The sequence below is a fragment of the Haliotis rufescens genome, unplaced genomic scaffold (assembly GCF_023055435.1).
Source record: "Haliotis rufescens isolate VD_foot unplaced genomic scaffold, xgHalRufe1.0.p SCAF_7, whole genome shotgun sequence".
Classification (NCBI taxonomy): domain Eukaryota; kingdom Metazoa; phylum Mollusca; class Gastropoda; order Lepetellida; family Haliotidae; genus Haliotis; species Haliotis rufescens.
In genome coordinates this window covers 52,512,831-52,533,020 of record NW_025964361.1, presented here as the reverse complement: position 1 = coordinate 52,533,020, position 20,190 = coordinate 52,512,831, and the positions used below count along the sequence as shown (strand labels likewise).

The 20,190-nt window shown below is 39.9% G+C and overlaps 2 protein-coding genes across 5 annotated transcripts; one reads left to right on the top strand and one right to left on the bottom strand.

The window, feature by feature from the left end:
* Positions 1-1,294: 1,294 nt before the first annotated feature.
* On the bottom strand, positions 1,295-13,896 carry LOC124133657 (probable dolichyl pyrophosphate Glc1Man9GlcNAc2 alpha-1,3-glucosyltransferase). Of its 3 annotated transcripts, none has more exons than XM_046498113.2 (13): positions 13,868-13,896; positions 12,881-12,959; positions 12,152-12,345; positions 11,579-11,697; positions 10,553-10,620; positions 9,559-9,682; positions 8,145-8,248; positions 6,438-6,558; positions 5,468-5,607; positions 4,565-4,704; positions 3,214-3,311; positions 2,711-2,783; positions 1,295-1,576 (listed from the first exon to the last, which is right to left on the bottom strand). In XM_046498113.2, exons 1-13 carry the CDS (start codon positions 13,879-13,881, stop codon positions 1,333-1,335), a joined length of 1,518 nt encoding a protein of 505 aa, XP_046354069.2. In that variant the 5' UTR covers positions 13,882-13,896; the 3' UTR covers positions 1,295-1,332. The 3 variants fall into 3 exon arrangements, with proteins under 3 accessions (XP_046354069.2, XP_046354068.2, XP_046354070.2); XM_046498112.2 differs by lacking the exon at positions 13,868-13,896 and adding an exon at positions 13,477-13,558; XM_046498114.2 differs by lacking the exon at positions 13,868-13,896 and adding an exon at positions 13,217-13,388.
* Positions 13,861-19,182, top strand: LOC124133659 (39S ribosomal protein L30, mitochondrial-like). 2 transcript variants are annotated; one of them, XM_046498115.2, is made up of 3 exons: positions 13,861-13,948; positions 16,287-16,547; positions 18,718-19,182. In XM_046498115.2, the coding sequence occupies exons 1-3, from the start codon at positions 13,892-13,894 to the stop codon at positions 19,108-19,110; spliced, it is 711 nt and encodes a 236-aa protein (XP_046354071.1). In that variant the 5' UTR covers positions 13,861-13,891; the 3' UTR covers positions 19,111-19,182. The 2 variants fall into 2 exon arrangements, with proteins under 2 accessions (XP_046354071.1, XP_046354072.1); XM_046498116.2 differs by lacking the exon at positions 13,861-13,948 and adding an exon at positions 14,156-14,448.
* Positions 19,183-20,190: the final 1,008 nt, after the last annotated feature.

Genomic DNA, 20,190 nt, shown 5'->3' with positions numbered 1-20,190 from the left:
ACAATCGATGACATGCATACTGATTATTTGGGATGAAACTCTACACAGCATATTGTGGTACCTTGGATGACTGGGCTACCAGTGACTCCCTGTTTTCAGTTAAAGGAAATGTTTACTATATTTGGCCTTTGTCAGCCCTAGTTTGCCTGTATGGGATTCCTCGTGAAGTACAGGAACAACTTACCCATGAATTCTTCCCAGACTTGTAAAAGCATAAAAGGTATAAAGCGCCAGAAGAAGAATTTTTCAACCAAGTCAGCGAGCCTTACCACTCAATCCCGTTAGTCGCTTCTTACCCATATTACATGGATCTGTGTGCATGCTGTCAGTCACTCTTTTGCCTGGTCAAGATCAGCTGGAATAGTGCTGGACACAATAATAGTTAATTAATACTGATCAACTTCCCTAGAGATCCAAGGTTCGAGTAGGTCCCTAGCACCCTAGTCACAAGAGCCAAATAAACTGAGATTTTGTATGTTCGCAATGTGTGACCTGGCTGTGTCATATTGTATCCGAGCAGTATGGATTGTTCCTGCTATTCCTGGCTCTGATTTCTAGGCAATTCCGACATAGCCAGGCTACTGCTGACCGGTGTCAAACAACATTACTGATAGCTGCCGAAGCTCCTATCCGTCTTCATCTTGTGCCAACACAATTAACATTCTCACATCCAATGCAGCTCCTGTGCTGCATCCCCATGAAACTATATAGCCAGTGAACGCTGAAGTTCAGCGAGGCAACACAAAATTATCGCAAGGGAACACTATTAATGTGTATTTTTACCATGATAGATGGGACCTTCTGCTGATACCAGTTGTTTGTAGTGTTCACCTTGGTTGAAAATCTATTTGTATATTAATAGGTTCTTGAGACCCGTGAAGATCCGGGAAAGAATAGGTTTTCAGCAACCCATGCTTGCCGTAAGAGGGGACTAATTGGATCGTGTGGTCAGACTCGCTGACTTGGTTGATGCATGTCATCGCATCCTAAATGCGTGGATAGATGCTCATGATGTCAGTCACTGGAAAGCCTGGTCCAGACTCGATTATCTACAGACCGCCGTCTTATAGCTGGAATATTGCTGAGTACGACGTTAAACAACAAACAAACAAAACAAAAGTTGATGTAAAATTGTTAATTGGTAAGGTGCAGTACAGAAAACTGAAGACCAATTCTGACCCGGAATCTTCATGGGGGGATCAACTCTTGAAGACTTACCGGTAGTCATAACAGTCATGGAATGCTGATGCTTTCAGAACACTATCACCATGGTGATAACAGAACAGGCAAGGAAAAAAACCAAAAAAACATTTATTTACATTTGTATACAGATTAACTGCTTTTCTGTTTCTTTGGTCTATCAGAAAGTGTAAGCCAGTAAAATCGAAGCCAGCAGTATGTGATACCGAATGCACAATAAACAGATGTCAATAGCAGGGGCACGAACGGGAATCTCTGTGACAGGCCCAGCGCCGAATGCCCAACACTGTTGTATATTTCAAGGGGGACGATCCCCAGCAGGTACAGGCTCTCCAGGCTGGACAACAAAGGCAAGGCTGTCGGCCGCGCCGGGATGCTGAAACATCAGGAAATTTCAGAGTTATGGCTGGAAGTTGATCCCATGTTTTCAGTGAATGAGTGAGTTAGTGCTGATTTAAGTAGTATTTCAGGACAATCTCATTAAAATCAGATCTTAGTTCTCTCTACTGCTTAACAAAGATCTGAGGACATCCCATTAGGGGTCACGTCAGAACGACCTTTCATCTGACCAATCAGAGCGTCGCTTACCAGATCATGAAAGTGACAGTCGGAATGTGATTTCTAATCATGCAGCCTCAAAAACGTTAAAACAGGGTATTCTGAACGATATTTATGGGCTAGACGACTGAATCTTTACAACCTAGACCATATATTAGCCATTCTAGAATGTTCATTTGTTCAGGTTTCAAATTTTTAAGTGAGAATTTGTCAAAATATGTTTCGAAGCATAGTCGCCAATTTGAAATTAGTGCCGTAAAGCACTAGAAAGCTGTCTTCTGATTGGCTAATGTCGACTTCTTGTCAGTAATTCCATTGGTCGGTCAGAGTTTGCGAAAGGTCGGTCTGACGTGACCCGTAATGGGATGTCCTCAGATCTTTGTTTAGCAGCGAGAACTAAGATCTGATTTTAATGAGATTGTCTTCAGGAGGAAAGTCCAAAGTGATGCAGGTCTTCGAAGTTTTCCACTTTGCATTTTTGTTGTTGTTGTTGTTTGATGCCGCACTCAGCAATATTCCAGCTATATAACGATGGTCTGTACGTAATCTGGATCAGACAATCCAGTGAGTGACATCATGAGCATCGATCCACGCAACTGGGCTGCAATGACATGCATCAACCAAGTCAACAGCCTGACAACCCGATCCCGTTAGTCGCCTACTACGGCAAGCATGGGTTGCTGAAGACCAGATCTTCACGGTTGGCCACTTTAGTAAAACTATGATCATGAGGCTGACAAACCTAGAAAAATTATCAGTGAGAATCTGGGATTTAAACCCATGATCATCTGTTATTTGGGATGCAACTCCACACAGCGTATTGTGGTACCTTGGATGACTGGGCTACCAGTGACTCCCTGTTTTCAGTTAAAGGAAATGTTTACTATATTTGGCCTTTGTCAGCTCTAGTTTGCCTGTATGGGATTCCTCGTGAAGTACAGGAACAACTTACCCATGAATTCTTCCCAGACTTGTAAAAGCATAAAAGGTATAAAGCGCCAGAAGAAGAATTTTTATTGGTGTTTCTGAAACGAAAAGTACAGAGTTATACAATTGGTGTGAGAGAGTGAGTTGGGTTTAAGCTGATTTGAACAGTATTCCAGTTATATCACAGCATGTGAGCTTAATGTGGGAGGAAAGCCGAAGTGATGCAGGTCTCAGACATTTACCACTTTGAAACCCATGCGCACGGGTATGGTGCTAGCAAACCTAGAAACATATTTGGGGCAAACCGGGATTCGAACCCGTAATGAAATGTTTCTGCCATGCCCAAGGGACATAACTCTGCTAGACGACAGGGCCACCTTGCCCTTGTACAACTGGACTTTACCACAAATCTTTGTCAGTATTTTCAAAACAGGTATAATCAGGAAATTGTGACTAACAACACACTGGAGGCTGTAAACCAGACACGAAATGAACCCGGCTTTGTTTGAGCGAGACAGCTGTACTTACCGAACTGTGTAAACAGAAGGGGAAATAAAGAGTAGCCACCGATGGTTGATAAAATGAGAAATATCTGAGCTTCCTTCTTCCTCTCTGTTGACAATAATCTGAAACAATGTTATATACTTAACATGCTTAACAGCTTCGACATGCTTGAGTGAGTGAGTGAGTGAGTGAGTTTTTTTTGGTTTGGTATGTTGTTTAACACCACACTCAGCAATATTCCAGCTATATGACGGCGGTCTGTAAATAATTGTGTCTGGACCAGACAATCCAGTGATTAATATCATGAGCATCGATCCACGCAATTGGGATCGATGACATGCATCAACCAAGTCAACGAGCCTGACCACCTGATCCCGTTAGTCGCCTCTTATGACAAGCATAGTCGCCTTTTACGGCAAGCATGGGTTGCTGAAGACCTATTCTACCCTGGATCTGGCCGAGTGAGTGAGTGCGTATGGTTTTACGCCGCTTTCTGAAAATTCCAGCAATATCACCCGTATATATACCCGTATTTATAGAATGACTCCTCCCTGAATAGAATCCGATCGCAGCAATATCAGACAAGAACATTTTATGAACAGTGAACTGTGAACTGCGCCCCCCGTGATTTATTTTACCTGTAGTGTTTCATTACTCCCCCTCGTCGATTTGTTCGTAATTACAGTCTGGACTTGTGCCAGTTTCATAGCGCTAGCCCACAGAAATACCATGCCTATGGATATCCTACTCAAACAAACAAACAAACAAACAAACAAACAGACAGACAGACAGACAGACAGACAGACAGACAGACACAGTATACTGATCGAGTTGACCATTACTTGTTTTAGCCCCTTAATGCAGAGCGCCAGGCAGGGTAACATCTTTAGCCATGACTGGAACGAGGATTGAACCCCGAAGGGATCAGGAATCGAAGAAGTATCTTTTCTGACAGAACTTGTCTTCATATACCCTGGAAGTCGTGATCTACCATCAGTTCAGTAATGACTTTTATCATCCAAAACTGGCTCCCACAGGAGATATCCTTGGGTGAGATCAAGCGATATCTACATTGTAGCTATCGCTGCAATGAAATTGCATCACAATGCTTTACAGACCATTGTGACGTCATTGGTTACCATGACTTCACAATCAAATGTTATTACTAATGGCTCTGCCACTGAAGCTGTTAGCAGTACTTTTTACACTTAAGACACTGCTTATTACTGTCTACAAATTGAAAAAGTTTCAAGAATGATGTTGGATAATAAATAAAATCATACCTCGTGCCTTTTGATATGAAATATATCAACGAGTGTTGATATACTCCATATAAAAATACACGAGGGTAAGATTCTCTATGTACCACACTTACATCAGCGGGATGAGGATCAGTAAAATAGCCTTCTCATGGACGTGCCAGCCGAACATGTAGGAGGCAAAGGCACACAGTGTGAGACAGCGAAGGAAGCTGGTCGTGCCTCGAGGGTTGTACCACAGCTTCAACATAGCAGGCTGAAACAGAAGATGACAGAGTGGAGTGAGTGAGTGAGTTTGATTTTACGCCGCTTTTAGCAATATTCCAGAAATATCACGGCAGGGGACACCAGAAATGGGCTTCACACAATGTACCCATGTGGGGAATAGAACCCGGGTCTTCGGCGTGATGAGCGTACGCTTTAACCACTAGGCTACCCGACCGCCCCTGACAGAGTGGAAGCAGTCTTGTTTCACAAACACATCTGTGTTTTGTCCATCACTGTAGGAAGCTATGACTTTCAACCTATTTGAGGATCTAGTTTTGTCACTGAAAAACAAGGGACATACGTTAATGTTTCGCAGTGTTAGAACTGCTAATTCTGATTACTCATAGTTCAGGTTTTCTCAAAATGCTTACAACACTTAAAAGTTAAAAAAAAATGGTTGCTACTTGGCACTTATTTGAAAACTTTCATGAAAATATGTAGGTTTTCAAATAATTTCTTTATGATCTGTCAATATTAATAGCCCAAAAGCAACTTTATCATGCTTTGTTATTTGTTAGCAGAATTGGAAAGAGTGATTATTGTTTTACGCCGCTTTTAGCAATATTCCAGCAATATCACAGCGGGGGACGCCAGACATGGGCTTCACATATTGTACCCATGTGGGGAATCGAACCCGGGCCTTGGGCGGTCTTCCACCGCCCCTGAATTGATAAGAAGAATAAAAAGATTGTGCATGAAAGTTGAAGTAAAGTCCAAGTTTATGACACTGTACATAAAAAGTGGAGTCTGACCATCATAGCAAGGAGTGTTAGCAGCATGGTGGCCAGCGGGGACACAGAGGGCAGCACTGTATGTCGGAACTCCTGCACCAGACCGCCGGTCATCGTAGCTGACCCGACTGCATCTGGCTGGATGACCCTTAACTGGACACCTGGAGACAACAAGACACAAGGCACACTGAGACACAAGACACACTGAGACACAATGAGACACAATAACATACAATAAGGTGCAATGGGACACATTTCAACATATTGCCAGCTAAATATTTTATTAATACATATTTGAAATTTTACTGAAATATGGACAATGAATGAGATTATGTCTCAGGGAACATTTTCCATTAATACACACATTAAAAGGAGATATTTTTGTACAAAGGTCATAGACGGAAACATGTAGGTCTTCCTTGACACCACCCACCCCACCCCTCCCTTCTACTGTACTTACCCTGGACCTCAACCTCCCTCCCAACCCCCTCCCATCTACTGTACTTACCCTGGACCTCAACCTCCCTCCCAACCCCCTCCCATCTACTGTACATACCCTGGACCTCAACCTCCCTCCCAACCCCCTCCTATCTACTGTACTTACCCTGGACCTCAAACTCCCATCTACTGTACTTACCCTGGACCTCAAACTCCCATCTACTGTACTTACCCTGGACACCCACCTACCCCACCCCCTCCCATCTACTGTACCTGCCCTGGACACCCACCTACCCCACCCCCTCCCATCTACTGTACCTGCCCTGGACACCCACCTACCCCACCCCCTCCCATCTACTGTACCTGCCCTGGACCTCAACCTCCCACCCCTCCTATCTACTGTACCTGCCCTGGACACCCACCTACCCCCTATCTACTGTACTTGCCCTGGACACCCACCTACCCCCTATCTACTGTACCTGCCCTGGACACCCACCTATCCCCTATCTACTGTACCTGCCCTGGACACCCACCTATCCCCTATCTACTGTACCTGCTATGGTGGCAGCTTTGTCAGCCACATTGTAGAGGGCCCAGAAATTAGGTGCCCAGTAGGCATGGCACAGACCTCGCTTGAATGGGAACAGTCGAGACAAGACCTGAGGCAGCTGGCCCTGATGGATGTACACAATATATCAGCAGGATAGACACACATGGGCAAAACAAAAGTGAATTTGGTTTTTACACCGCTTTAATCAGTATTCCAGTTATATCACAGCGTGTCAGCTTGATGTGAAGTGATGCAGATGTCTACCTCTGTACATGAAACACCCACATGCACAGGTATGGTGCTGACAAACCTATAATCACAATCAGGACACATTTGGAACTCAAACCCACAACCATAGGATCCTAGTACTTTCTTATGGGACATAACTCTACACAGCAATTGACTATTGACCTATTGACCTGCAGTAAATAAAGGAATCTGACAAATGTATGGCATTTATTTATTTAAACTTTTCAGGTATCAAAACTACATCTTCCCAAACACATTGTTAATCTTAAAGATAAAATGCTGATACAAAGCTCAATTCCTAATCTAAAACATCAGATTAATTTGTACAATTACTGTTTTAATATTGTTATTTAGATCAAGTGAGGGACAGAGGAGGATGGAAATATCAGACAGTACTTCATAAAAATTCAATTAAATCCTATCTGCAGACACAATCTGGCCTTCACATTAAGATGTTATGTCTAAACATTACAATAACATTAAGAAATCCATCTCCATATTAAACACGCTGTTCCAAAAAGTGCTCCCTGACCAACTGATAGACCAATCTCAATAAGCGGCCCCTACTAAGACCTAAGATTTACATGACAGTCTATTTTATTAATTTTTTATTACAGATTTTGTTCCACAAACAACATGATCACAGAAGAAGTATATAATTGCCTAGTAACTATTATCAAAAAGGTTTCAGTTTCATTGTTATTTGAACCAAGATAGTTTGAACCTGCTCAATCTCTGAATCAAATTTAACTTGTGTATAGATTTGATAAGAGCTCCAACTTTGTCAATTTTCTAGGCGCCTGTTAAGGAGAATACGGTATGTTTGGGGTGACTACTGGTCTGGAAAACACTATTGCGATAACTATTGATATTGAAAGAAACTATTGCCAAAACACTATTGCGAAAACACTATTGCGATAACTATTGATATTGAAAGAAACTATTGCGATAACTATTGATATTGCAAGCAACTATTGGGATAAATATCAATAGTTTTCAGTGTATCTTTTTAGATGGAATCTAGAGTTGAATTAAACCTTGGAACCGAAGTTTCCTTTGAATGTGATAACCATAAGACTCCCAATCACTCGATTTTCCACCCAAGTTTGTCACAAACTCCACTTGACTGTCACCCTCCACCATTTTACTTTAAGAAAGACCGGTTGCTAAGCATCAAGGGCAGTTAAATCTAATCCTCACTCGGCAACATTCGAGAGCGTGTTTTGGTGATGATACGGTAAATACAATCGAAACTATTGATAATTCTAACTGGAATCGATACTATTCATTGGAAACTAATTCAACAATCGATTTATTGACTTTAAGTGCTTACCAATAGCAATATATCGGTATTTCGATTTATCGTGAAACCCCTAGTGTAATTCCAAAACAAAAGGAACACACACTAACATGAGCTATGGAGGAGCACCAAGGAAAGCAGAGATTTCACTGTAGTCTCACCATGTATAGGAATGGTCCGAACGATACCCCGAAGACTGACAGGACTGTGAGGCCGAGACTGAAGAGCCTGGTGATGGAGAACGATCGCCACTGTATCCTCCCATCTGTAACATGAAACCACGGCTCCAGCTAATGTTTGGAGTCAATGAGCATTTACTCACATGTTATCATTCACATTGGGTTTTGATTGGTTTGGAGGGGCTTTCTATATAGGTCCAGCCTATAGGGTAGTTTTGCAGCATGTAGTAAACCTTTTTCTTAAAACAATAATTCTGCTTAGGCTTAAAAAATTAAAGAATTCGTTCTCAGGCAATGTTTTTAGAAAATATAGTGCGGGCGGGTGGTGTCTTTTTTGGGGGTGGGGTGGGGAGGTTATTCAAACTAGTATGTAACTAATAAACAGTTGTGTAATCAATAAGCAACTGTGTACAATCAACCTGGGAAAGGGCCTCCCTACATAAGTGTATTCCTTGATAATGTTGATGAGTAAAATACAGGAATACAGTATTTGACTACCATTGGACTTGGAATATTTAAGGATTTTTTTTTTTTTTTAAACAAACTTAATGATGATGCAGGCGGTGCCTGAAAACCAAGACTGGTTTTTTTTAGCCTTATAATTTTATAAAAGAGATATCAAATTTGCATCTGTTTATTTGTTGCTCCACAGGGGTGGATCTAAGGAACTAGATTTAACCTGCACTATGCTGACATGAAAAGCCAGTTGCACCAGACAAAACCAGGTTGCACCGTGGTCCTATAAATCTATTGAAGTTAAAACACAGATGCATCATCAGGCAAAGTACAGAATTTGAAAAGTTTTGCAAGTACAAACTTCTAATATTCCAGCGATATCATAGCGGGGTGCATCAGAAATGGGCTTCACACATTGTACCCATGTGGAGACAAGGGAATGCTTTAACCACTAGGAATGCTTTAACCACTAGGCTACCCCACGACCCTCGATTTACGTCACATTCAAGAATGATGCACTTTTGTCTTTCTGTCTGTACTAGTCCAGACATGCCTGTTTTATAGTGCTATACCACTGAGATACCATGCCGCAGTTTAACATGAATACCCAACTCAGACACAGTATACTGACTCGTAGCCAACCAGGCCATGTTTTATCCACTTAAATGCCGAGCGCCAGGCAGGGTGACAACAACTACCATTTTATAATATCTTTTGGCATGACAAGGCAGGGGATCGAAAACCCGATCTGTACTCCAGATAGACGCTCAATACACTATACCACGGAGGATGTCCGATGACTTAGAGATTGTCATCATAAAGCTGGAATATTGATGAGTGCCGCATTGAACAAAATAGAACACAAACAAATCATATCCTGAGAATAATAACAGTAGCTCCTGCACGTATTCATACATATTTGACCTTGACATTCTGTTACCTGGGGCACTCCTGAAGCAGTAGCAGCGGAGGAGGTAGACGAAGTATGCGGGGGCGATGTACAGGTAGATGTGCTTCAAGTTGAGCAGCACAGCAAACCAAAAGGCACTAGAAATATTTCTGCCCTGAAATAAAGAATTAACATGGGTCGATGATGACTAATACTGGCTAGATTTCTGACTCAAAAAGATGACTTCAAATGGTCCTCAACATTGTTCTTGCTTGTGGTCAGAGCCTTCTAGCAATGTCCAGGTGCTTGTTGACATGAAAAATTAGTTGCACCAGACAAAACCAGGTTGCACCCTGAACCCATAAATTTATCAAAGTTCAAACATGTGCACATAATCTTGAAGTTCCCACATTTCGACAACGTCAAAGCCCTCCCCCAACCAAAGACAAATTACACATTAAAAAGGGTCACTGACTTAATTTTGAAAATAAACTCAGATGTAATGAATGTGTTCAAAGAGCAAGTTGTGTGGATGTGTAAGGATTGACCCAAATTTAAAATTTCTTCACATGTATTTGGTGCATGTACACATAAATATTAGGTTGCATTTTTCAATAACAGGTTGCACTGGGACATGTTTTGTACAGCTCAATCGAGCCCTTTGTACATGTTACGTGTTTCTGTTCTATCAACTTCTTAATACCAATCCCTGACTTCCCCAGTATAATTAATGACTACATAACTAGCAATCTCACACAACTCCAAAGAAGTAGTGAGTGACTGAGTATGGTTATACGCCGCTTTTAGCAATATTCCAGCAACATCACGGCGGGGGACACCAGAAATGGGCTCCACACATTGTACCCATGTCGGGAATCGAACCCGGGTCTTCGGCTTGACAAGCGAATGCTTTAACCACAAGGCTACCTGACCGCCCCTCCAAAGAAGCAAGCAATTCTTATGCAAAGATGATTTAATGGTAAGCAATAACTGATGAGGCTGCAACAAATCATCAAAATATGGTGCATCACATAGTTCACCTCACCTCATGCAGTCGTACAATAGACAGGAGCAGCACTCCGGTCAGGAAGCCATTGTACTGGAAATGTATGTCTGGTTTGTTAAGTCAAAAGAACATAGACTCTTTAGTCCAGCCAACATATAACTCCATAATTCTAGCCTAGTTCGGCAAGTGTGCAAACAGGACATTTAAAGTTAGTTAACTCCCCTGCCTCGGGAAGATGAATTACGTGAGAAAGCACAATCTCCTTCCTGCGTGTGACACCATCATTGCTCTCCAGGTATTGTCGCTGCTCCCAGTGTGATAGCAGTCATTACAAGAGTGTGAGTGAGTTGAGCTTAACACCGCTTTTAACATTATTCCAGTTATATCACAGCGTGTCAGCTTAATGTGGGAGGAAAGCCCGAAGAGATGCAGGTCTCAGGCCTTTACCACTTTGGTGAAACACACGAGCACGGCTATAGTGATGACAAACCTAGAAACATAATCTGGACGAACTGGGATTCGAACCCACAATCATAGGTTTCTGGCGTGCCCAAGGGACGCAACTCTGCACAGCAAATCGCGGTGCTTCAGACAACTGGGCCACCCGTGCCCCCTCCATTACAAGAATCTTGAAAAAGTTTCCTCAAACCTCAAATGTAGTGACCTTTATATTTTTGGCGATGTCTTTGGGAAGCCATTATAGTGAATAGGGAAAAGGTTAACTTTGTTAAATGTTAACTTAATATTTCCCAAATGAAATGAAAACACCCATCTTTCCCCTTACATTCTCACTATACTTCTTACATGATACTTAGAAATTACAAATTAGCTTGGGAAGGAGTGTTCGTCATCACGACAATAATCAATTGTTTGCAAACATAAGGGTCAGTTGCCAGTTCAACTCCATGCATGATTGTGGCAGCCTAGCAGAGTGTGGTGCAGTGAGTGGTGGCAGTGATAGTATGATGAGCTCCACAAATAGGCTATTACTGTGAGGCGCTTGAAGTAAGCTAATCAAAGGGAGATAACTCATACATATGGCTTTTCACCACAAGACAAGGATACGGTCAACAATCAGAAGTCCAAAGTTGGCCAGCAGCAGAACACATGTGATGAGTTTGGGACTCTCAAACAAGTCCTGAGTCTCATCTTTTCGACTTGGCTTCAAATATTTCCTACAAAACCTGGAAAGAACAGATAAAATGCATCTATAATCCCAATTTTTCTATTAAATATAATAGTACAGATGGGCCATTTCTATTCACTGCAAAACATTTTAGATGAAATAAGTGTTTTTTAGAGTTAGATGAGACAATACATTTTGAAAACTTATATAACAAAATGCCAGAGATACATTGAAACAAGTTGCTAATTGTATATTACGTACCTATAACATTATTGCTTGTTGAGAGAAGACATTCTATTTCTCCCAAATCATTATGTTGTCAAAATATGTATAAATACTACTGAAAAGAATTTAAAGAACAACTGATTTTTTTCATATGACGATAGTAAATTATCATGGCCACACAAAATTCTGCTTCCACAAAATAAGACGTTCAATGTCAATGTTGCTGATTGAACATTGAGGTGGCAGTTCTTGACATAATATTACCATCTGAAAACATAGTCACTTACTGATTCACTGCATAGACAAAGAGGAAATCAGTCCCAATGACTGACAGTTTTTGAAACAATACTGTGGATTCGCTGGCATAGTTTAGGTTCGAGACAACCAGCATGTTCTTGTCAAAATACTGGGCCACTTGCGACAGTGCCATCTCCAGCCAGGCAAACAAGGGGGGGTAATCCAAGGTCCATTCAGATGTCTTCTGCAAAGACAGTTTTCTTGGCCATCATTAAAAATGATAAACTCACAAATAAAATACACTTAGATCATGTTTAAATATTACTCATAATATGAAAAGGTTCGGACTCAAGTAGAGACTGGAAAATACAGTTTTCATGCTGTTATGTATATTGTTTCGGATTTGGAAAGGGATGGTTTGGGGGTTTGTTGTTTTTAGCCACAGTCAGCAATATTCCAGCTATATCATGGCAGCCTGTAAATAATTACAGATGGGACTAACAAACAAGTGATTGATATTATGAGCAACACACTACACTATGGGTATACACTGTCGTGCAATCAGCCAAGTTACCGAATCTGACAACACAATGATAATGATAATTTATTCAGCTTTCATTATATATATATAGGATATCTCTTTAATACAATATACAAAATTAACATCATCATTGCTAAGTATGCTAAATTTATGTGGTTATCATGTTTGATAGTATTACTCATAATGATCAATGTTAGGAAGTATTTCTAAAGTATTTTACAAACATATAAAAACCTACCTCATAATACCAGTCTTTGATTGGCAGACTATGGGTTATTGCCAACCAGTTTCGATGAACTTCAAAATCTGTTGATCTGCTGCAAAATTACGGAAACACAAAGGTACAAGTTAATAGAACATCATGATATTTACAACCTCACAAAACATCTATTCATTCTCATTTCATGATTTAAGACTGACATTTTGATTTAAAGAAAATATGAAGGTTGTTTGGCACTACAGGTGTCATATAAATGGCAATATCAATGTTTCGTTTATTTACACTTGGCACAAAATACTGGGTCTAAAACCATTGTCAACTTGTGAAATCTTATGCGTTAAATCACCAGTTTACTACTACTGAATGTAGCCCACGCAAAAAGGAACACAATGCTGAAATTATCGGACGCGTGAGCAAGGCAAACGGAAAGTAAGGGGCCCGATATTCTCATTTAACCTGGAATCCAAGTTATTTCCCTTTGCAATGTGCCGGCATGTGACACGTGTACATGCTGACAAACAACAACTAAGCTTGTCATATCTCCAAAACAATATATATGTGACTGAAAGGTCTTCGAAAAACGTCTGTACTAGCCAAATAGGACAGACACGTACTACGTTGGCATCAAAAGTAGTTTGAAACAAGTGATCACGGAGGCGACGAGCCAAAACGTCGCCATCTTGAATATTTTGTACCTCCTTCACAAAAGAATTCGGAGCAATTTATTGCCAATCTGGGTGTAAATGCTATCTATTACTAACAATTACTGGTGCAGATAATTTAACCAAAACAATTATTTTCGATTTTATTAACTTAAATAGTTATGTTGTATAGTCTATTTCCTTTCGCAGTAGTTAAAAGCTTATTCAATAATTGGTTCGTATGAATTATCCAATGAGTACTCCCAAGCAAAAATATAGTTTCGAATTTATCACAACGTAAACAATGACATTAGATTTGTTGTATTTCTTTGTTAACATTAATTAAATTAATTTAATTACTTACAGTAAATACAACATACAACTTTCAATGGGGAAATACCAAAGTAATATCACCCAAAGATTCAAAATGGCGTCGCTCTTGCAGGTACATGTGATATTGAACAGCATGCATTTGTATTTTCCCTGCTTGTCTGGTATCAGAAATCTGTGTAAGAACGGAAGTAAATCTATCTATGACAGATACACAAGTCTTTATAGATATCTTCTTGATGTGTGACAACCTGTGTTTATAACAATGTTTATTTTGAGGGGAAACAGATGAACGTGATTTACTTTGACTTTGAAACTTTGGTCTTCGCAATTGTAAATGAAAGTTGAAATATCTTGAGACCATGTTCCAATTACGATAAGAGGCAGGGCCATGAACAGCAAACACTTGGAATACGGAAGGACCACTTTGAAACCAGTGAAAGGCCGATGTTTATTCTTTGACATTTTACATTTGTGACTTGATAAGTTGATTGGTTTGTTTATTCCACAATGAGATGACCTATTTCACAAACTGATGACAGACTCTGCATCCATACATGGGGTTATGGAAGGCCCAGTAGAAAGGACACAATGTTTATTCCTGCTGATATAAGGGTAACGCTATTTTTTAGGGCATTATCATTTGCAGAAGCCCGAGGTCTTCCATTAACTGTTGAAAAGACCCCAGGCTTCTGCAAATGATCATGCCCTGAAAAATAGCGTTACCGTTATTATAGCTAAAATGGATAGAATTTTTTATCAAATAAAAATACACAACAATATTGGTTTTGAAACATTTAGTGAAATAAACACGAATGTCACTGACCCACTTTTACAAATATGGAGTTGAGTTGTAACCAGATTTGTGTTGCAGTATCCTTTTGCAGCATGGCCATATCTCAGTGTACCCTGATTTTTGTATGAAATGTTTACAACATTAACCCATTTTGCACAAGGTCAGTGATGGACTTAACGTCAGGTCCCTCTGTAATGAAATCAGCTCGGGAAAAGCATTGGTATACCATTTAAATTCACAGATTGTTCTTCTTTTTTTTTTGCTGTGAGCAGGAGCGGCCATGTTGTTGAATGCCGTAAACCAATCATGGATACATTTATGATGTAGACTGTCACAACATTTCCAAAATCAAGATACACTTCGATATGGTCTGGTTACAAAATGATACAGCAACGCTAATCAGAGTACAACTTAATTTGTCGTTTTGTACCCTGGGTGCATTTCCATGGTATGCCAAATAAGCCTTTGTCACTAGTTAGGAATCTGGGTCAGACAAGGTTCCCAATATGTCATGCTTGTCAACCTGTTGGGATTCAAGGTCAGAATAGGTCAACAGTACCCAATGCATGTCTCCCCCGTGTGGATTACATGTCAAAATATGTCCCCAGTACATCCTGTCTGGGCCCTCCATTTTTGTATGTGTTTCTCATCTCCAATCTCATCCAGTAAGAGAGCGGGCTGGTAGAAATTTTAAAAAACAATTTAGAAAATTTAAAAGAATGTTTTTCACTAATTGTATAACTTATTTTATAAAATTTAGAACACTTTACAACATGTACAACAGTCCATATATTAATTTATGATGTAGCGATGATTTTAAAAGAAATTTGTAATAATATATCTGAAGAAAGATCAAGCTGACCAGTTTTTATTTGTGTGCAAATATAGGAGTATTTTTTTCTGTTCACATCAAGGCATAAATTTCCTAAATGTTTTTTTTAATTATTATTCCTGATGGAACGAAAAGTCAGGTATGAAGGAGATGGGAAACACAGTAAAATATACGGACAGCCTTGTTGTGAGACTATGAGCTGCCTAATGATAATGAAATGGTGATTGTTTTATCAAAGCTCTGTGAATTGGTGCATTGTGTCTAATCATGCCCTGATGGTGTGTGGCCTTGCTGATTGTGTGTCATCATACCCAGACGGTGTGAATCATTGCTTTTTGTTTGCTGTTTAACGCTGCACTCAGCATTATTCCAGCTATATGACGGTGGTCTGTAAATAATCGAGTCTGGACCAGACAATCCAGTGATTGACATCATGAGCATCGATCCACACAATTGGGATCGATGCCATGCCAACCAAGTCAGCGAACCTGACCACTTGATCCTGTTAGTCGCCTCTTACGACAAGCATAGTCGCCTTTTACGGCAAGCATGGGTTGCTGAAGACCCCGGGACTTCATGGGTCGCATCATTGCTTATGCTGTTCGTCACTTGTTAAGACCTGCTTGTTTACATGCCTCAATGGTGGTAATATACATGATATAACTGGGATATTGCCGACTGCAATGTCAAACAACATCCACTCACTTCCCCTAGTCATACCATGATCTATGTTTCATCAAAGCAAACAGTGTACAATTCAAATACTGTTAAAAGCTGGTTAAACCCAACTCACTCCCTCTTTATCAAAGTTCTATATCCTTGCAGAGAGTGCCATTTCTTCGTCCAGCATGTCAAGACTTGACGTTTGTAAGATGGAGTTTCAAGAAAAAGAAAATACCAAAGTGGGCTGACCCTAACGACATGTCCTGGGCAGAACCATTGTTTGAAAGGCAGAGGAAGCTGGAGGCTGAGGGAGGGAAGAAGAAAGAGGTGTCCATGTTGCACCTGGTACAGAGAGTGAAACCTTTGAAAGGTCGACCATACTGGGAGAGGGAAACCATGAAGACTCTCAAGTTAGATGGAAAGGTGATCAATCAATCAATCAATACTTTATTCAGTGTAGAGGTCATAGGCCGTTGTACACAGTGTTCCTGCTGGCTTTTGAAACTGCCAGTCCTGATAGACGGGCAACTCTAAGAAATTACCAGTCCCCCCTAATTTTTGTCAGTCCCGTTTTTCAACAAATAAGAAAAACCTTTAAAAAATACCTGGTTTTAATTCTTTTAACATCGTGTTCAATGCAATGGTGTCATCTCTGAAGTAAGTTGCTTAGATCTACATGTCTTTCACACAAAGTTCAATGACAATTGTCTTTTTTTTGTTGAATATTTCGCTACAGTTAAGTTATTGCAATTATACATTTAACCATGTTAACCTTGAAGCAAAGCAAAATGTTATTTCCTTGCACTAAAAACAGACAAGGGGAAACCCTGATGATAACAGACAATATGACACCGTTAGACTAGTATGAATATCGCTGATCTTTTGTTCAACAAGATTTATAAGGTTCTTTATTGGGATGCACAGGGACTGGCAGTCACATGAATTACAGGTCCAAGCCTAATTTTACCAGTATAAAAATGGCAATTACCGGTAAACAGGAAAACTGATACAAATAACAGTTTACAAATATGGTAGTGGCAAAATATATAATCTTAAACATTGTCTAACAAATACTTCCTGCTTTCATTTGCTTGATAAATATACAGGCAGAGTGATTTTATTTGTTCTGTATCATTTGTGGCAATTATCTTTTTTAAATGTATGCATATTAACACTAGTTATACATGTCCTTGATAGATATTTCATTTTAATAGCATCAAAAGTAGAACATACAAGTACAAAATGATATTTGTCCATATACGTCAATCACATTAAGGACATCTTCTCATGCATATATCAATGTTTTGGCCACCTACCGTCACTATTTATCAATAATAGTACCCCTTGAAACGTCACTGAAATATTTCGAAGCTTTTATTAAAATGAATTCGCTAATTGCATGAAGATACTTTTCTGGTTCTAATAAACATTTATGTTCTCTATAAAGGTTAGGAAAGATGGAAAGGTAATGGTGGTTCTGTGTGTAGGTCGTACCCAGCTTTTGTTGTTCATAATATCAACCACTGGTTTTTCTGGCCCATACTTGATTACTTACAGGCTTGTCATTATGGCTACAACATGATGACATAGTAAGATGCTTAACTTGCATGGATGATGCTAGCAATATCATATACATACTGTCTCAAATATTCTTGGAGAACTCCAATTCAAACACCAAAGCAGCTTTATTGAAATTGTCTTAAGACCCAATGTTCTTCCACTTCTGCATCCCTTGGGCCAACCAGGAACCTATCATTCATCCCGATTATGTTTCTAGGTTTGTCAGCACCATACCTGTTCTGGTGGGTTTCACCAAAGTGGTAAATGTCTGAGACCTACGTCACTTCTGGCTTTCCGCCCACATTAAGCTGACACGCCGTGATGTAACTGGAATACTGTTCAAACCAGCGTTAAACCCAACTCACTCACTCACTCCACTCCTGCATGCACTCTTTTGTAATTTGATGTACATTTAATATGTGTGACCGTTAAATTTGTTTCTGTGTTTATTGCCTGTCGAATTGAAAGATAAACATTTGTTTAAATGATCCAAGTAATGCTGCCATTTTATATTAATGCGACCAAAGACCGCCTCCATGGTCCAGTGGTAAGAGCGTCTGCCCAGGGAGTTGTTGTTGTTGGGCATTGAGGGGCTAAATCAAGGACTGCTCAGCTCAGTCAGTATACTAAGTCTGAGTGGGGCATCCATCATGTTATCTCAGTAGGCAAGTACTATGAAACTGACATTGACCTCCATCCACCCATGCTCGTAAAAGGCACCTGTTTTAATCGGGTGGTCAGGTTCGGTGACTTGGTTGATTGCTTATTATCTGGTGGCGAGGGGCATTTCTTCTAATATAAAACACTGAATTGTCTGGCCCAGGCTCTTATATTAACAGGCCACGTTATATAGGTGAAATATTGCTTAGAGATGTTAAACAAGAAAACAAAAAAAGTCTGCGAGTCATGGACCTGGGTTCTATCTCCCACCCCCCACCCCACACCCCCCCCATCCCATCCTAGCCAGTTGAGAAGCACATTTACAGCTATCTGTATAAGATCATCTTGTGATGTTTAATTTTTTCACCAACAGATGGGGATGACATATATTCACAAGAACATCCCCTCTGTGAATAAGATGCTGGAGAGTGTGATCCACCTCATCAAGATCACCCCCATCACATTCCCAGATGGGATTCCTGACACACCAGACGACATGGAGAACTGCTGGCTGAAAGATAACGGAGAGCTTGTGGTTAGGAAAACAGTTTATCCTGTAGAGACAGTACACTGTAAGAAGGAAGATAGAGATGTATGGACCATGGACTTTCAGACATTTGAGAAAGAGCATGAGAAGAAAATAGATACTAAAAGTGTTCACAAGGAATATTTTCCTCCCCAATATCGGTATAAATACAACCAAGATGGCAAAGAAATGAGGTATAAAGGGGATACTAATATTGGCTCTGACAGGGAGTGGAACTGATGCTGTAGTCATCAGAAGCAGTTTTGTATCTGGTCAGTGTGTGATAGTAGCAAATATATTATGAATGCAAAATGTACATGTTGTTTTTTCTTGGGTTTTGTTTCCTTCGAAACCTTGGGATACCAAGGGTTAACCAGATGAAATCCTGCATCCTATACCTATATAAATTGAAAATGGACAAATGAAATACCGAGTGCATCCACTGGGATGCAGAGAATTTGTATGCATGTTAAGGAATAACTCCTGATAATTCATAATTTGCTACCACTTTCCATACATAAAAATTTCAATACAGTCGAAAACTTCACAATCTTCTCATGTGAGTACTTAGTGTCATTTGAGGAATTTCATATTTGTTTTTAACTCACAGCCTCTGAGCATGTGAAATATGTTGGAGTACCTCATCAAGTGCCAGCAAACATGAGTAAAACTTATATATGGTATTATATATTAAATAAAATATAAATATTTGAGTTAGAATACCTCCTCAGCAACCCATGCTTGCCATAAATGGCGACTATGCTTGTCATAAGAGGCGACTAACGGGATCGGCTGGTCAGGCTCACTGACTTGGTTGATGTATATCATCGTATTCCACAGGTACTAGTATCTAATCTGTACTATTTCTTACATATGACTTAAAGTATAACTACTTAATTGTATACTTTAATGATATCTATCAATTCTGTGTAATTTAAAGGCCAAGATACCTGTACAATTGAGCAAAATATACATTGGAATTCGACATTATTATCTTTACAATAGAAAATGAGAATGATATTGCTCATAATAACATATATCTTCTGTGTAAAAACAATCCTCATTCACAACTGAAAGATTCGTTGAAATAAGAGAACTCAATTCGTTCTCAGGAAGTAGATATGGGGACAGAAAGAGGTATACCTTTGAAAACGTACTGAACGAATTACATCATATATATTTTAAGCGAGTGAACGAATTATACATTGAACAAGGGTTGCATTACATTTTCGCGAATCATTTACAAAATACGATTTCTTCGCATTTTAAAGTAATATGGAACCCATTAAAGCCAGATTTTGAATGCCAAAAAGAATGTGT